This window comes from Cryptomeria japonica, chromosome 9 (assembly GCF_030272615.1).
Source record: "Cryptomeria japonica chromosome 9, Sugi_1.0, whole genome shotgun sequence".
Classification (NCBI taxonomy): domain Eukaryota; kingdom Viridiplantae; phylum Streptophyta; class Pinopsida; order Cupressales; family Cupressaceae; genus Cryptomeria; species Cryptomeria japonica.
The window spans coordinates 359,200,806-359,216,049 of record NC_081413.1 but is presented as its reverse complement, the minus strand read 5'-3'; the positions used below and the strand labels follow the sequence as shown (position 1 = coordinate 359,216,049).

At 34.6% G+C, this 15,244-nt stretch overlaps 1 protein-coding gene across 2 annotated transcripts in view; it reads left to right on the top strand.

Moving 5' to 3' along the window:
- Window positions 1-1,493: 1,493 nt before the first annotated feature.
- Window positions 1,494-15,244, top strand: part of LOC131029688 (protein pleiotropic regulatory locus 1) — a 119,609-nt gene continuing 105,858 nt past the window's right edge. The window contains exons 1-2 of one of the 2 annotated variants that reach the window (XM_057960278.2): window positions 1,494-1,848; window positions 2,019-2,043. In XM_057960278.2, the coding sequence (XP_057816261.2) occupies window positions 1,703-1,848; window positions 2,019-2,043 (171 nt within the window). In that variant the 5' untranslated portion in view covers window positions 1,494-1,702. The remainder of the gene's footprint in view (window positions 1,849-2,018; window positions 2,044-15,244) is intronic. The other variant, XM_057960277.2, reaches the window with a different exon arrangement.

The window sequence follows — 15,244 nt, the reverse complement described above, 5'->3', positions numbered from 1 at the left end:
TCACATACATAGTGTACACATATACACCAACCTATGACTGTAACAAATGAAAATCAAAGCAAAAAGATAAAAATTAGAATGACAGTTTTCCAAATCTAAAACCATAGCATGCATTTTAGTAGAAAAAATAATTACAATTTTGCAATGACATACACAATATACACATACACACACACATCATACTAAGAACAACATTTAGGTTGTGGAAACAATAATTTTTTTTTTTGTAATCGCATACACAATGTACACATATACACACACAACATAATGAGAACAAAATATACATCGTGCGAACAATTAAAAAAAACTGTTGCAAATACCATTCACATACACATTATAGATATAACCACAACACAACAAATTGGAAACTTCATCATTTGAACAAAATAAGAAGAAAACAAAAAAAGAGTAAAACCTAGAAAAATGCTTTGTCTTCCTTGTCTCCTTAGGTGGTTGCATCTTCTACCTTGTCTCCTTAGGCTGTTGTGTCTTCTACCTTGTCTTTTTAGGCTGCAATGTCTTTTGCTGGGTTGATGAGTCCAAAACAAATGCATAATGAAATGATTTCATGTCTATTTGAACAAGAAAAATGTACGATTTGTTGGGTGCTTGTTTTAGATGGCCTCATAAATTTTTGTCCTATAATTGTTTTTAATTTTGGAAGTTCATTCAATTTCCTCAATTGAGTTGTTCTTGCCATTAATTTATGAGATGATTGGTTTGGTGAATGCTTTCCTTTCATTTCAATTTGTTTTAAAGGAGAAATGGTGGCCTTACAACATGTTTGCAGTGGATACATGTGTGCATGAAGGTGATTTGACTAGTAGATGTGCAGTGAGGTGACTAGAAGCTGTGTGGTTCAACTAGACAGATGGGATAAAGAGTGCCATAACATGTTAATTTAGTCATGTTTTAGTGGGCACACATGGTCTTAGGAGTTGTATGTAGTTCTTTATGATGTGACAAATTTGACTCACGTGGTAGTATAATTTTTGTTGTGGTGGTTTATAAGTAGGGTGGGGAGCCTCATATGACAGTGAATGTTTGATTTTTGTTTATATGGATATATTTACTTTGATCATGCAACCCAGTAATGGACATGGTAGATTGTATTAGTGATATGACAAATGCTAGTTGATTTCGTCCACACTTATTTAACAATTAACTTTTGTATTCTAGGTTTTATTTTTATATAAAAGAAGAAGAAGAAGAAGAAGAATACACTTTTGACATCCATAGTCTATAAGATAGCCTGTCCAATCAAAACCAACTTTTGCAGTTCAGTTCTTTGCCTATGCAAGTTGATGATGAGTGCTCCCAACTTTTCAATATACTCTCGCTGAATAAATTATACCACAAACTAATAATTAAGATACTAATAAATTAATATTTACCAAAATGTATACATTTATAATTATTTTTTATTTTTAATTTAATAAAAAATTTCAATTAACCGCACAAGTACCAACCCACCTATTGGGCCTCTCTCTACATGTAAACGCGAACATCCAATCCTCTGCAGGCTATTTTTAACCAAATAATAATTTTTTTACATAAAGATGAGTCGGAGCGTTAAGCTTCCTGCGCATAGCTCTGAGTAATTAGCTGTGTTTTTGGCCTCGTGAGTAGAAGAGAGTGAAGGGAAAGCAGGTAAAGTCGGTGGTTTAGTTGGCCCGGAACTGCGAGGGCAAGCGAAGGAGATATGCCGGGCACAGCAACGGGATCAGGAACAGTGGTCGAACGTATTGAGCCGCAGTCCTTAAAGAAATTGAACCTCAAGTCTCTTAAGCGCTCATTCGATCTCTTTGCCGCTTTTCATGGAGAACGTCCACCGCTCGATGCCGCCAGGTTTTTTGTTCTCTAAAATAGTGCGTGATTGCTTTTTTTGTTTGCAAGTTAGGTTTTTCATATTGTTGCCAGATAATTCTTTGGAAGATATAGTTTTTTACAGTGTAGAAATACTGACGACGTTCCTTCTTGTGACGGCCTAAAAACTTTCACATTGTACGGCGTAGCAGTAAAAGAATAAGGATCGCTTGCAAGGTATGCCTTTCGGCTGCTCTTTTTTAATATTTAACCAAATAAAGCAAATTTAAAGAGGCGCTTGAATTGGTTTCAGTCACAACATTTCAAGTTTCATTTTCATGTCTTTATCCCTTCTTAAGCGTAGCAGTGATAGGCTAAACACATGCATTTTATTTATTTATTTTCCTTTCTTATAGGCGTCATTCTGTTCATTAAATTTGTCTTTTCTCCTAACTTCTATTAGCTTGGAGAGCATGCTTAACAGGTTTTGAACTGAATTCATTGTAGCGACTACTTACAGCATGCCATAGTCTAACCAACACATATAAGAACAAATGAGGATCGGAGGTTGCTAGAATTTGTATCCAGTTGTTTTCATGGTGATTTGAATCCGGTCCTTCATTGTGGCAATTCAGCCTTTATCGCTGAATTGCAGCCAATTTACAAGATTTAACAATAATATTAATTTCCTGGCCATTTCCGTATATTTTCCTAGATACTAAATGAAACAAGAAACATAACTTTGGTACTTTGTGAAATGCCACTTTGGTGAGTACATAGAAGAGAATCCAACTTTCTTAAGAAGCTGGCATGGGTTCTGCTCTGGACTATGAAATTTTCCTGCAAAATAGTCACAACTCTCCGCACTTGACCAAGACATGGTTTTGATAGAATTGTGTATGGAATCATTCTATTAGAGCCCAACTGTAACCCTTCTATAACTTACTAGAAATATTAAACTGAAACTTAGGTGAATCTGAAATTTGAACAGAAATGCGAAACTCCTGGAAAGCAATTTCAAAGTCTAAATCTGTTGGAAAAACCAAACCTTGTCTGGAATGCTTTAAACCCTTGGACAAAGCCTATGGTCTGCAATAACTATTGAACAGACATAGGTCTCATACTGGCAGAAAGCATTGGTTTTTCATTTCAAATAGAAATTCAGAATGTTTCTCGAATTACTTATTAATGTTAAAAATGGTACTCAGATTTTCAAAATTTGGAAAACAATCATTATATAAATTTTTGGAAATAGAAGATACAATACAGAGGAGAGAAGATAATTTTATGCCATCTTAGACCAAAATTTGTACAAGAGCGCTATGGTCCCTACACTTGGCCAAGAGATTCAGTCTTCCAATTTGCAAAACGGAAAGGCTTCTGAAGACATAGCCCGACCTTTCACAAGAGTGGAGAAGCGTCTTTATAGGTTCTATCATGAAGACAAAATATTTATTTTGTATCTGCTTTATCCTACCAAACAACCCTGCTACATTGGTTTCTGGAGACATAACCTGACCTCTCATAAGACTGGACAAGCCTCTTTATCCTACTAAATAACCCTGCTACATTATGGTTTCCGGAGATGTAATCTGACCTCTCATAAGATTGGACAAGCCTCTTTAGAGACTTTATGATTAAAACAACCTATTTATTTCATGCTAGCCAAATCCTATCAAGCAATCTCAATACATTAAATCTGAACACACTGGCCAATGGGCAAGTTATGTGAATCTGATGCCCAAAGATGCAGGCTTTCCCATCACGTCAAAAAGTGGTCTGTCTAATTGCACTTTCAAATCCAAAAGTGGTCTGCCCTGATGCTTGAAATATGTGGGCCAGTCCATCTATCTAATAAGGCTATTATCATTGATGCACAATAAAAAAGGGATCACAAGCGCCTAAGTACTATTATTTGGCAAAAAACTATTATTATCGAATTGTTTTTCCTCAAAGTAATAAATGTATTGGATTCTGAACTAATTTTGACCCTTAAAACGATTTTGTAAAATTTCCAAATTTTGAGGACAATACCTTAGGATTTTTTGACCATAGAAAATAGTCAAATAGATCTTTTAGGGAAATGTTTTTGAGAAGAACATGTGTTTGTATGGATATGCTAAAACTTTATATATTTTTCATCCATATTCCTTCACGACGTATGTGGGAAGTATAAAGTTCTCAAAGTTTTTCGTTCTCCCAATTTAGAATAATATGCTCCATTTTTGTGACCATTAACTGTGAATGCAATGACTCTGATAATTTGATGAGAAACAAAGTTGAGGTACTATGCTGTAATAGGGAAAAGTTGATTTCCTAAGTAGCTTAAGATTTCAACTAGTCCCTACAATAGACAAGACTAAGGTAACATAAAAGATTACTATTCATGATAGTTAATCAGCAATGCGCTTAAATTTTATCTAAATGTATTTCTACATAATTAGACTACTTTATTCTCTAGACAAAAATACTGAGTTGGAAATAGAAAACAGTATATACTGGAAATAGGGATAGAAGAAACAGAAACAAACCACATAAATGAAAACTTGGAGCCAGAGAGGGTGAATCTGGAAGAAGACTAGTTTAGATGCTGGTGTACCTACATTTCCTCCTAAAGCTGTGGTATCATCCCAAATTCTTGTTGTCATTGAGAGTAATAGAAAATTAAACTGTCTGTATGGAATCTCTAATATGGAAATACAAAAACAGATGACTGGAAATACCAAATAATAACGGTCTAGTCTAATAAATCTAATTTAAAGGAATTGATGAAATAATAAAGGATAGAAGTACTAAATCTCATTTGCTCGTTGAATCCTCAATGTACCTGTTGGCTGGGATGAAGTGAAAGGGGGTGATTGCTTGGGAGTATGCCAAAATGGTCAAGTTCCTAGTATGGCCTTTTGAACTCTATGGGCAGTCAAATGTAAGGAGGAGATTTGATTTGTGTGTGCTCTTAATCCTAAGTGCATCTAGAATATATGATCAACAATAGAAAGTGTCTGAATGCTACAATCTCAGGTCTATAGAGATTCAAGCAAACTAGTGTATATGGAGAGCAATATGGGAAATGGAATTACAAAGTGCCAACAAGAAACACAAGATTGTACCCACAATAAGACTGATATTGGAGGGAGTGAGAATTATAGCAAGAACAATAAGAATGCTGTTAAAAAAATCAAGCAAGGTATAAAATATCAAAACCCATAGAGTGGAGCTGAAGAGTTGGAAGCCATGAGTGGAATAAAGAAGACTATAAATACTAGTGTTACCTAACACAAGGAAGCCACGAAGATTATGCTTTACTTGCAGGTAAAAGAAGCTGCATTTGGAAAAGGTGAGATGCCCTCCAATATAGAAGCTCTAACAATAAGCAAAGAAGTCTTTGTCTTGAAAATGGAGAAGAGGAATGCTTAGTGTTTCATGCCAATAACCCCAAGAACAATTATAAACACAAAGTGTTGTAGAGTACCACTTTTAAGCTCACGAAACATTGTTCAAAGAATTTTTCTCAAGAAACCAAGGAGAGTACTGTAGATTGCATGGAAATTCAAAATTGCATGATAGAGATGATTGCATTTGTAGGAGAGAAGTTCAACAGCAGGTGACTGTTGGGATTCCTTCCAATGGGTTGTGCGACAGTTACAAAGAAGATTTGGAAGCAAGAAGGTAATTGTTTGGGTAGGAAATGAACCTTGTACGACTGTATTGTTGCAAGACGACAACATGCATGTGCAGACATTTGTGTGCCTGCGCTAAAATCTGAGTACAATTTGGCCAAAAATTTCATAGGATGGAAACAAGACATCAAATGAACACTAAAGAATTTGACAAACTCATAAGCAAGATTTTGACATGAAAGACACAAAAACACAGTTGGCACTAAGGGTGGGGTAGAGGCGAAGGTTAGGTTGAATGTGTCCTAAAAACATGTTAATGGAGATGGACACTGAAATGAGAACACTTTGTTGTGTCAAAAATTGCAGGGTGTGCAATTTTCAACTTTGCACATGCATGAAAAAATGACCCTGCAATTGGTTATTAAGCTGATAGGTGTAATTCTGCAGTGGCAGCACCTAAGTCACCGCGTTCGAATTTGACTTCGAGTTTGGCAACCATAAAATTTGGATGAAGTTCAGCAAGGGTGAAAAATTCAGAAAAAAATGCGACATTAAATTCGCCTTATATATATATTTTTTTAAAATATAAGTAATAAATTGAAAATGAGTAATAAAATAATATTAGTATACTAATATATTTAAAATATACTAATAAAGTTAAACATTAAAGAAAATAAATAATAAATAATATTTTAAAAAATAATTTAAAATAATATGAATATTAAATTTATCTATTAAATAATAAATATATTATAATAATATGTTTAATTTAAATATTTTAAAATATTAAGTTTTAACATATTAATAAACAAAATTATATAATAAATCAAGGTGATGTAAAACATAAAGTATAAATAATTTTATTTTAATTTGAAAAAGTAAAAAATTAAAATAATAACAAAACTTAAAAATTTAATCAAAGCCCTGGAAAAGCCGACTCGGTGCATAGGACTATAGTAGTTTTGTGTGCACCGCCTCATCTATACAGCTAATCTCCCGGGAGCAAATTTAATGTCGAATCGTATTCCACTAATCTATGCTCAAACCTTTCGGAATTATATATACCACTCATCTCCTGGGTAGCGCAAGGCAACTGGCGGAGCTTTCTCTTCCGCTTCGACAGAGCTTTCTTTTGCCATTGTAGTCGGGACATTTTTTTTAAAATATATTTTATTAGAACAAATTTGCTCTTTACCCTACCGAATATATGGCGAATTTCAACGAATTTTTATTATTGTTTTGAAATCTGCTGAATTTTGAACTTCATAATTGAAATTCATCGAATGCGGTGACTTGGGGCAGCACTTTAGGAGGTCAGCGAATCCGTGAAATAAAAACAAAAACTACCACTCTATGATTTTAACTTTCTATTTCTTGAAAATGCTGGAGATACATAAATTTCTATTCTTATTTGCTTTTAGTTGTATCTTGTAAATCCACAGGAATGTCTTTTTGAAAATGGTAGCAATTTATAAATTTCTATTCTTTTTGCTAGTTATACACTGCAAATACAAAGGAATGTTTTTTTACTTTTAGAACAAAAATCTTGCTGATTGTGACTTTGGATGGAAACTTTTGATATCCATCTCCACTTTCGGTGACATGTAAAATTCACCTTTCTCCCATGGTGATTTGCAACTATTGCATATAACAAAATTATTTTCCTATAACAAAATCATTTTCCTTTATGCTTTGTTGGATGTCTGTACATTCTCCAAGGTTTCCATTTAGGTGAAATTTTGTTACCAAATAAACCAACTCAACACTTCCATTTTTGCATTGCCAGAGAAGATGCATAATTTAAGAAACTGTTCACGCGCCCTTCATTTCTTTTACATGTGTTAAAGTTAAGATTTCAAAAAACTATCTATTTCTGCATTCCTAGGTTCCTCCATTTTCTACATTTCCTCCATATTCCTCTTTAGTTTTATTCTTTTTTGTGAACATAAATCTGTGAGTAAAGGATTTATTGTGCAATTTGTTTAACTTTTTCTTTTGAATGCTAAGGTAAAAATGAATTTGATGATTATAAGTATCTTAAGGTGTGCAAAACTAGTTTTGTTTCTGCTATTTTTTATATTCAATAGTTTTGTTATTCTCTTTAATTTTCCTAACAAAAGTATATTTTTAGTAATTTATTTTTAAAACTTGATATCTATCTGGCATATTTTACATATATTTTCAAAAATATGGGTATGCTAGTGTATACACATTTAAAGCACAAAGAAGGGAAATAGCAACACTTTATAGCAATACAAATAAATTGAAAATTATAAAATTGAAAAGAAGCTAAAGGACCCTGAAACAGTGCTTCACAATGACCTGAAACAACCTTCAAAATGGTCACAAGTGCTGGATTTATTTGTTCAAGCCCACAACCCCATAAATCACTGTCAAGCAAAACACCTATCACATATGAAGAGAAGAAGCCATGATTAATGCTATGTAGCCTTGAGAGAGAATTGATCCAAAGAGGAATCTGATAACTAGATTAACCTGTAAATGATTTGGATAGTTTGCAATGAATGAATGACTTGCATTATAGAAAGCAAGAGAAACCTAATCTAAAATTATGAAATTAAAATTAGCTCAAAGAACTAAAGATTAGTTCAACTAAGTGAACTTAATCTATTATTAGTCTAATCTAATATAAGATAAAAAGCACCTAAGTTTAGCTTAAGTGAATAAAGTAATTAAAGGACCTAATTAATTAAATTATTAGATAATGTCCTAATTACTCCAACACCCCCCTTAAGATTAGCTTAGGGATAAGCTAAAGAGCTACCCCCCTTAAGATTAGCTTAGGGATAAGCTAAAGAGCTAATGATGAATGAATGAATGCAAGCATGTATGGGTCCCAACAACACGGCTTGATTAGGTACCCATGTACAAACCAATGCATCTCGCACAAGTAGAGACAAGGAGAAAAATCTAGTGGGAGAAAACTCCTCTCCAAAAGAAAGAGAAGAAATGAAAAAGAGTACACGTGATTAAGAATGAAGGACTCCAAATGTCCCCCCAATTATTGAATCAGTCACATAAGTACAATTAATATCCCTCCCATAGGACAGAGAAAATGAGGATATGAATCTCCCCAAGGAAGAAGTAGCTCTTATGTCGATGATGAGAGCCTGAAGACAAAACACGATTGATTGCCTACAAACAACACTTCTCCCCTTAGGAAGAAACATAATCCATTGGAGTTATGAAAAGCCACTCACATAAACGGGAAGATGTAGGAATCTGAATTCAAATTGTGTGTGCCTTTGGAAACTGCTCATATGTCACTATGTCCATGATAGATGATGATGCCACAAACCAATTAGGTACATGCCCAATTAATGTAGGAGGTTGATGAAGAACAAGCTCCATAGGCGATGAAGATGGGTTGAAAACATTGATGAGGTTATCGACAAAGAGGAGATGGATGTCCTCAAAATAATCCTCTAGATCTGCAATATGAGACTCCACAAACAAGAATGATTTGTTTGCGAGAGAAGAATCCCAAGTAGCTGTGTCTGGAAGAACAATGTCCCACTGCACTGAATCAATGGGGGCCATACATATGCCAATGCCAAGGTCATCAAGAACAACAAAAGATGAAGATTGAGATGGTGTCTCAATGTGAGGAGTGAGAACTGAGAGGCAAGCCTTTGATCCATCAAGACATGAAAGACTTGCAATATTTTGCCTCCACTCTTTATATTTTGCTAGAATGCAATAGTTGGGATCGTCCCCTAAGGTGAAATCCTTAGGCAGCCCCTAAAAGGAATTGTCCAAGTGTTTTTGGTTGCCCAAGATTGCATGAAGCATAAGGGGAGAGCGTACACATGTTGGGTTCCTTGGGATAACAATGATTGAAAAGGAAAGAGACCAACTTAAGCTTTTGATCTTCAATATCACTCTAGGGCATGAGGAGAGAGCATATGTTTAAGAGGGACCCACAAGCATAACATAAAATGGTTAATTCCTAATAATAAATTAGTATATCCCACCCTGTTCTGGATGTTTTTTTTCTGATTTAGGGATATTTTCTAACTTCTGATTTAATTGCTCTTTATTAATATTTTTTTTTGATGTTTTCAGAATAGTAATATAATGCCAGAAATAAATTGTGAATTACAATTTAACTATTTGGTTTTAAAACAACAAATTTCATAGTTAAACCGTATTTCATAGTTAAATCCTTGCTTGCCAGAATTAAATCAATTAAATATAAACATACCCGAATTGCTTGGCAATAGATAATATATTATTTGCTGATAATATATGTTGACCAGCTACTAGCAATAATCACAATTTGGGAAAATGATTATCAATCCTAGGTTTTCATGCCCAGATTGGTGAATTGCATACAATAAATTCAAACGTCCAAGTTTGAGCACGTGGAAGCTACAATGAGGGCAGCTGGCTGGGAAAAGATGAAACATCTTTTTGCAGCCTTGTTTGGTCCAAAATGTGCCCTAGGAAAGTCACACACTTCTCTTGAAACCCTCAAATTGGTACAGCTGAAAGTTGCAATAATATTCCTCTTGAAATGTGTGCAATAACTATTCAAAGTCCTTTAGAATGCTTTCAACTTGCAGATTAGTAATCCCTAATGTATTCTTGAATCCTCTATCAAATTCTGTGAAATAAAGCTCAATTGAAACCTCTTGAAATCATTGCTCTTGGATGATGTTCGACACCTGCAAGCATTCAAACTCTTGGGAGTTTTTGTTCTTAGAAGCCTGAAATTCTCCAATTGCAGCAAACCCTTGCTCACAAGTTCTCCAATTATTCAAAAAGCAATCTTAATAATGGATGAAGAATTGATTGCTTTTTAGCTTTTTATATCTTCCTTAAAGGGCATGATTTTCTATGTGCTTTTTTAATCATGAAAAAGCACATTAAATATTTGCTTTTTGATATAACTTAATTTCTCTATGATGGGCTCCCAAGTTAGCTAAATACATTGGCTTTATTAAATTATTAATACCCCTTTTAATAACCTTTTAATTTAATTTAATATTATTAAATCATTTTACTTTAATAATACTTCAATTAATCCTCTAATCATTTATACAAGCCAAAAATAATAATCTTATGATAATTCTGCTAAACTCCCAGAAGATCACCCAGGTGTGCCAGATCATTCTAATGCCTTACTATAAATAGTAAGGTTGGACCCCATCGTGTCAATGACTTATTGAAAATAGTGTGTCTGTGAAACCTTTTGAAAGATCCCTAAAGGCGATCCATGAACCAACTGGAGAATTGAAGCTGAGTCTGAGGTCAATTCCCCTAAAATAGCATTTAATATAAATAGTAATATGCTAAACATAGGCTCAACTATTCAGGCTCTGAAACTGAAGATGTTGCATGCTAAAGCTGAGAGGAGATTGAAGCTATGGCTAGCTACCAAAAATGGTGGTTACTATGAATAGTAATTGCTTAAAAAATAAGTCTCACAATTGTGACCAATCAGTGTCAAAACTGACACTAACAATAGTAAGTTACTATAAATAGTAAGTCTTGGATGAGTTGTCCAAAATCACCCCAAAAGGTGTCATTCATCTCCACTAACCTGTTTGAACACACTTGCAACATCAAAATACTCCCCTAACCATGTTGGCACCAACCTGGAGACCAACACTAGCTGTACTACAAGAGGGCCTAAAAATGGGGACATTACAAAGTATGCCTAGATTAGTGATAAAATGATGTCTTCAACAAACATTTTCTTTAAACAAAATGTTAGTAGTTTCAAGATGTCGTTGACTAGTGATTGTAGGCTACATAAATAGAGGATAGATTGCAAAAGTGGTTAGAGAAAGTGCTGAAAATCCCCAAGAATTAATGAACAAATATTGGTACTTGCGAGTTGGGAAATTGCAAAACTGCCACAATATAGAGTTCAAGTGCTAAAGATAGAGTGCAAGCATTGAATAGTGGAAGTGTTAAACAATGAAAGTGAGACTTTACAAGACTTGATAAAAAAGATATAAAACAACAAGATATACAAGTGAAAGCAAAGTGTGAAATAAGAACGAAAGCGCAAAAGCTTAGGGCGAAAGTGCTAACTTGCACAAAAACAGTTTGCCACTGGTTTTCTAGAAAAAATAGAAACAAAACACAAAAAACAAATTATGAAAAATGATTAAAATGATAGAAAATAGATTAGTAGAAAATAGAAAATCATAGAAATAGAAGAAAATGAGAAAAATAGAAAACAAAATGAATGCGTGATTCTTTTTGTGGAAGTGTGAAACCATGAAAATGTGACTCCATAGGTCGAATAAAGTTGCCTAGCAACACCTACAAGAATTGTTATATTTCTTGCAAAATACAAGGTTATAACACTAAAAAGACAAATAAAACAAATGAGAATGAGCACGGAAACACACAATGTAAAAAAATCTACAATGATAAATGAGAAACAATTAAAAGATTTTAGAGGTGCAAGTGCTAATATGCAATGCATAAGCGCTGTTCCTATGGCGGAAGTGCTAAAGCACATGAATTAAGTGCTATTCCAGAACTTGGAATGTGTGAAAGCACAAAAAACTTACAAAAATGATGGGGTTAGGAGACCAGGCATGCCAACATGAAGAGAATAAAATGAGATGAAGAAATAGTAAAATAATGAGTATGTAAACTAAACCTTTTACCTCAATTCACCTTACTTTTTGGATTGAGCCAAAGTGAAGTGCACCCAATGCTCCACTTGATTTACTTTATTTGATGTGAGATGGATGGTGGAATGTGGTTGCTTATGGCAGTAGGATGATGTTATGATGAGGATAGGTTGGATAGAAAATGGGACAGCATGTAGTTAAGAAAATAACATCATAATGATATGGTAATGGAAGATGATCAAAATGAGAGCAAAGGCCTCAATTTATAAATTTTCTATGAGGAAAATCAAGGGCCAAGATGCATTGGTTAATAGATGGCTAAGATTGAATGAGAGTGAGGGCATTGATTGAGGGGTTAGCCTTGTGACAAGTGTCACAAGGTGAAGGCATGAGAATGACATGTCATAGGTGTAAGAGATAGGTGTGCTCACACACATAGAGAGGCTCATGAAAGAGACAAGTGAGAGGTAGGGTGGCTACCTTATGACATGTAAGAGGTAGGTTGGCTATTTAGTGACATTTGCATGCTTGCGCATGTGTGAGCTTGAGGGGGTAGGGACACTTGTCAAGTGATGATAAGTTTAGATCTTGATCCATGTAGATGGATCTAATGGCTAGGATTGAATGGACATGAATTGAGGGTGAGATGGAATTAAATATTAGATAAAATAGTAATGGGGATTAATTAGCGTAAATCAATTAATTAAGTAGGTATTAATTAATTGGTTTCGTTGGAAGAATTTTTGGGCTAAGGTTAGCAGATATTTATTTAATTAAGGGTGATGGATAAAGGATGAATTAATTAAATAAATAATGTTTTTTTAATTTAAATAATGGCTAGAATGGAGTAAAGTCAAGTGTGGTCGGGTATGAACAAATTTAGGTTTCTATAGGGATATTTAGTAAGATTATAATCTGATTACAATAAGAGACAAGTGACGTTGTCATATGTTAAAATGAGGAGTTATCTTTGTTTTCTTTTTGACCATAGTTAATGCTTTATCATTGAGTTTTTGTCACATCCCAAAGTCAAAGCTAACTGATGGGGAAATAAAATAAGAAAAAAAATGCAAGGATGGATAAAACGTGGAAGGAGGGAAAAGGAGATAATGAAAATTAATGGGAATGGCGTGGGTATGGTAGGAGTGGTGTGTAGGTGGGATGGTATGGTGTAGGGTACAAAAGCCTGGGTGTAGCTGATTAAGGAGGCATGGGCAAATGAGCCCATTAATGAGATAGGACAATGGGAGTATGGGCAAACATGGACACCCCTCCTGACATTATGAAATGTTTTAATGGGAGAGCAACCAGAGAGGAAAGGGAAAATAAAAATATAAGAACAAACGAAAACGTAAGGAGAAAAAAATAGAAGATACTAATGCAAATATAGTAATTGAAGATTTAAGCTTCTTGTTTGGAAAAAATATTCTTAGTTGAAAATAAATAAAAGGGAAGGTAGAGAGGGCAGCTTGGAGGGGACAAATAGGTAGGCAGAGGTTGGAAAGGGTCTGGGAAGCAAGCCTGATGCCTGCCAGTTGCATTTGCTTGAAAATCTCTAAAGCCTTTTCGACAAAACCATTTCGTGCGCATCCGACAATCAAGGAAGCTATGAGACCACATTTCTCTTAGGCATTTTGTTACGTAGATCACATGCTTGGTCTACGCTTCCATATTTTGTGTGCATGTCTACTAGGGCTGTTGCAACAACGACGTCTCCAAGCTACCATTTTGGCCTAGGCAAGAAGGATGTAGGTTCCCATTTTGGTATAGGCTAGGAGGATGCAGGCTAAAGGATGTGGAATTAGGTTCTATAGCTGCAAACTGCATTTTCTTGAAAGTTTCTAATGCCTTTTCAATAAAATTCACTCTATCCACATTAGGCATATCCTACAATCACTTCAATCGTTGAGTTCACATTCTGAGAGGAGAGGGAGGGAGTGTTGATTGGAGTAGACGTTTGGTACAAAACTGTTGTGTTTATAAAAGAGGAGGAACCCATAAGTTATCTTGCAAATGTAGATTCTTTATACTTGAAGATTCCAGCCTAGAAGTAATTGAGTAGACTTTTGTGCCAGCATCAAAGTGACTTTATCTAGAGATGAGTGAAAAATTGATTGCTCAAAATAATTGGATTAGTCTATTCAACGATATACAACCGTATATATAGAGATTACAAGACGATGTTCTAAATTAAGAACTAGTCATTTTAAATGAAAACTAAATAGCCAAAAAAGCTTAAAATATTAAATGAAGCTTAAAAAGCTAAATAATATAAGCTAACTATGCGTCTTTAATAAAGAAGCAATAGTTTCACTTAACGAACTAAAAAAGCTAAATAAGTCGACTAAAAGCTAAATAGCTAAATAAGTCGACAACTAAGATGACCACTAAGAATAGAAGATGACCATTATAGAATAGATATTAATATTATTTTAACACCCTCCCTACTGGTCATCGTACTCAATACCCTACAGAAGACATTGCAGGTGTTTTGATCATAACTGCAAAGAACACACTGTTGCTACGGCGACCCTCCTAGGATCTACAGAATGTAAATGACCAAGAGTACCAAAAGCCATCCAAGCTAATGTAGCTCTCACACGCGAATTAGAGATCTAGCACACGCGAATTATTGAAGCCTGAAACCATGATTTTGAGGAAAAATCAGCAAACCCTTTTGCAGAAGAGTACTGAGCATTGATTGCTCCAACAACTCCAAAATAGACTGCCAGATACCCCGGTTGCAGATGTTCGCCCTGGCAGGTGCAACATAGCACGATTTTTGAGGAGAAAAATCGCTCAAAACCAGAGAACTTCGTGAATCACAAAATCCCATGCAAACTTCGCATATTACAGATGATTTTTGAGGAAAAAATTGTAAAAACCAACAAACAATTTTTGAGGAAAAAATGGTGAAAACCTATGGACAAAGTTTTAGGAAAAAATCGTGAAAACCCTCAGACAATTTTTCAGGAAAAAATCGTTAAAACCTAGCAAACAATTTTTTCAGGAAAAAATCATGAAAACCAAAGAAATCCCACACAATCTTTGCGGATTACAGATGAGAATTTTTAAGGAAAAAATTATAAACCCTGCAAACAATTTTTCGGGAAAAAATCGTGAAAACCCTGGGACCTGTAGAACGAGAGGTCTGGCCTAAATCAATTTGATCAAGGCAACCATATTCAAATATTGTGAACA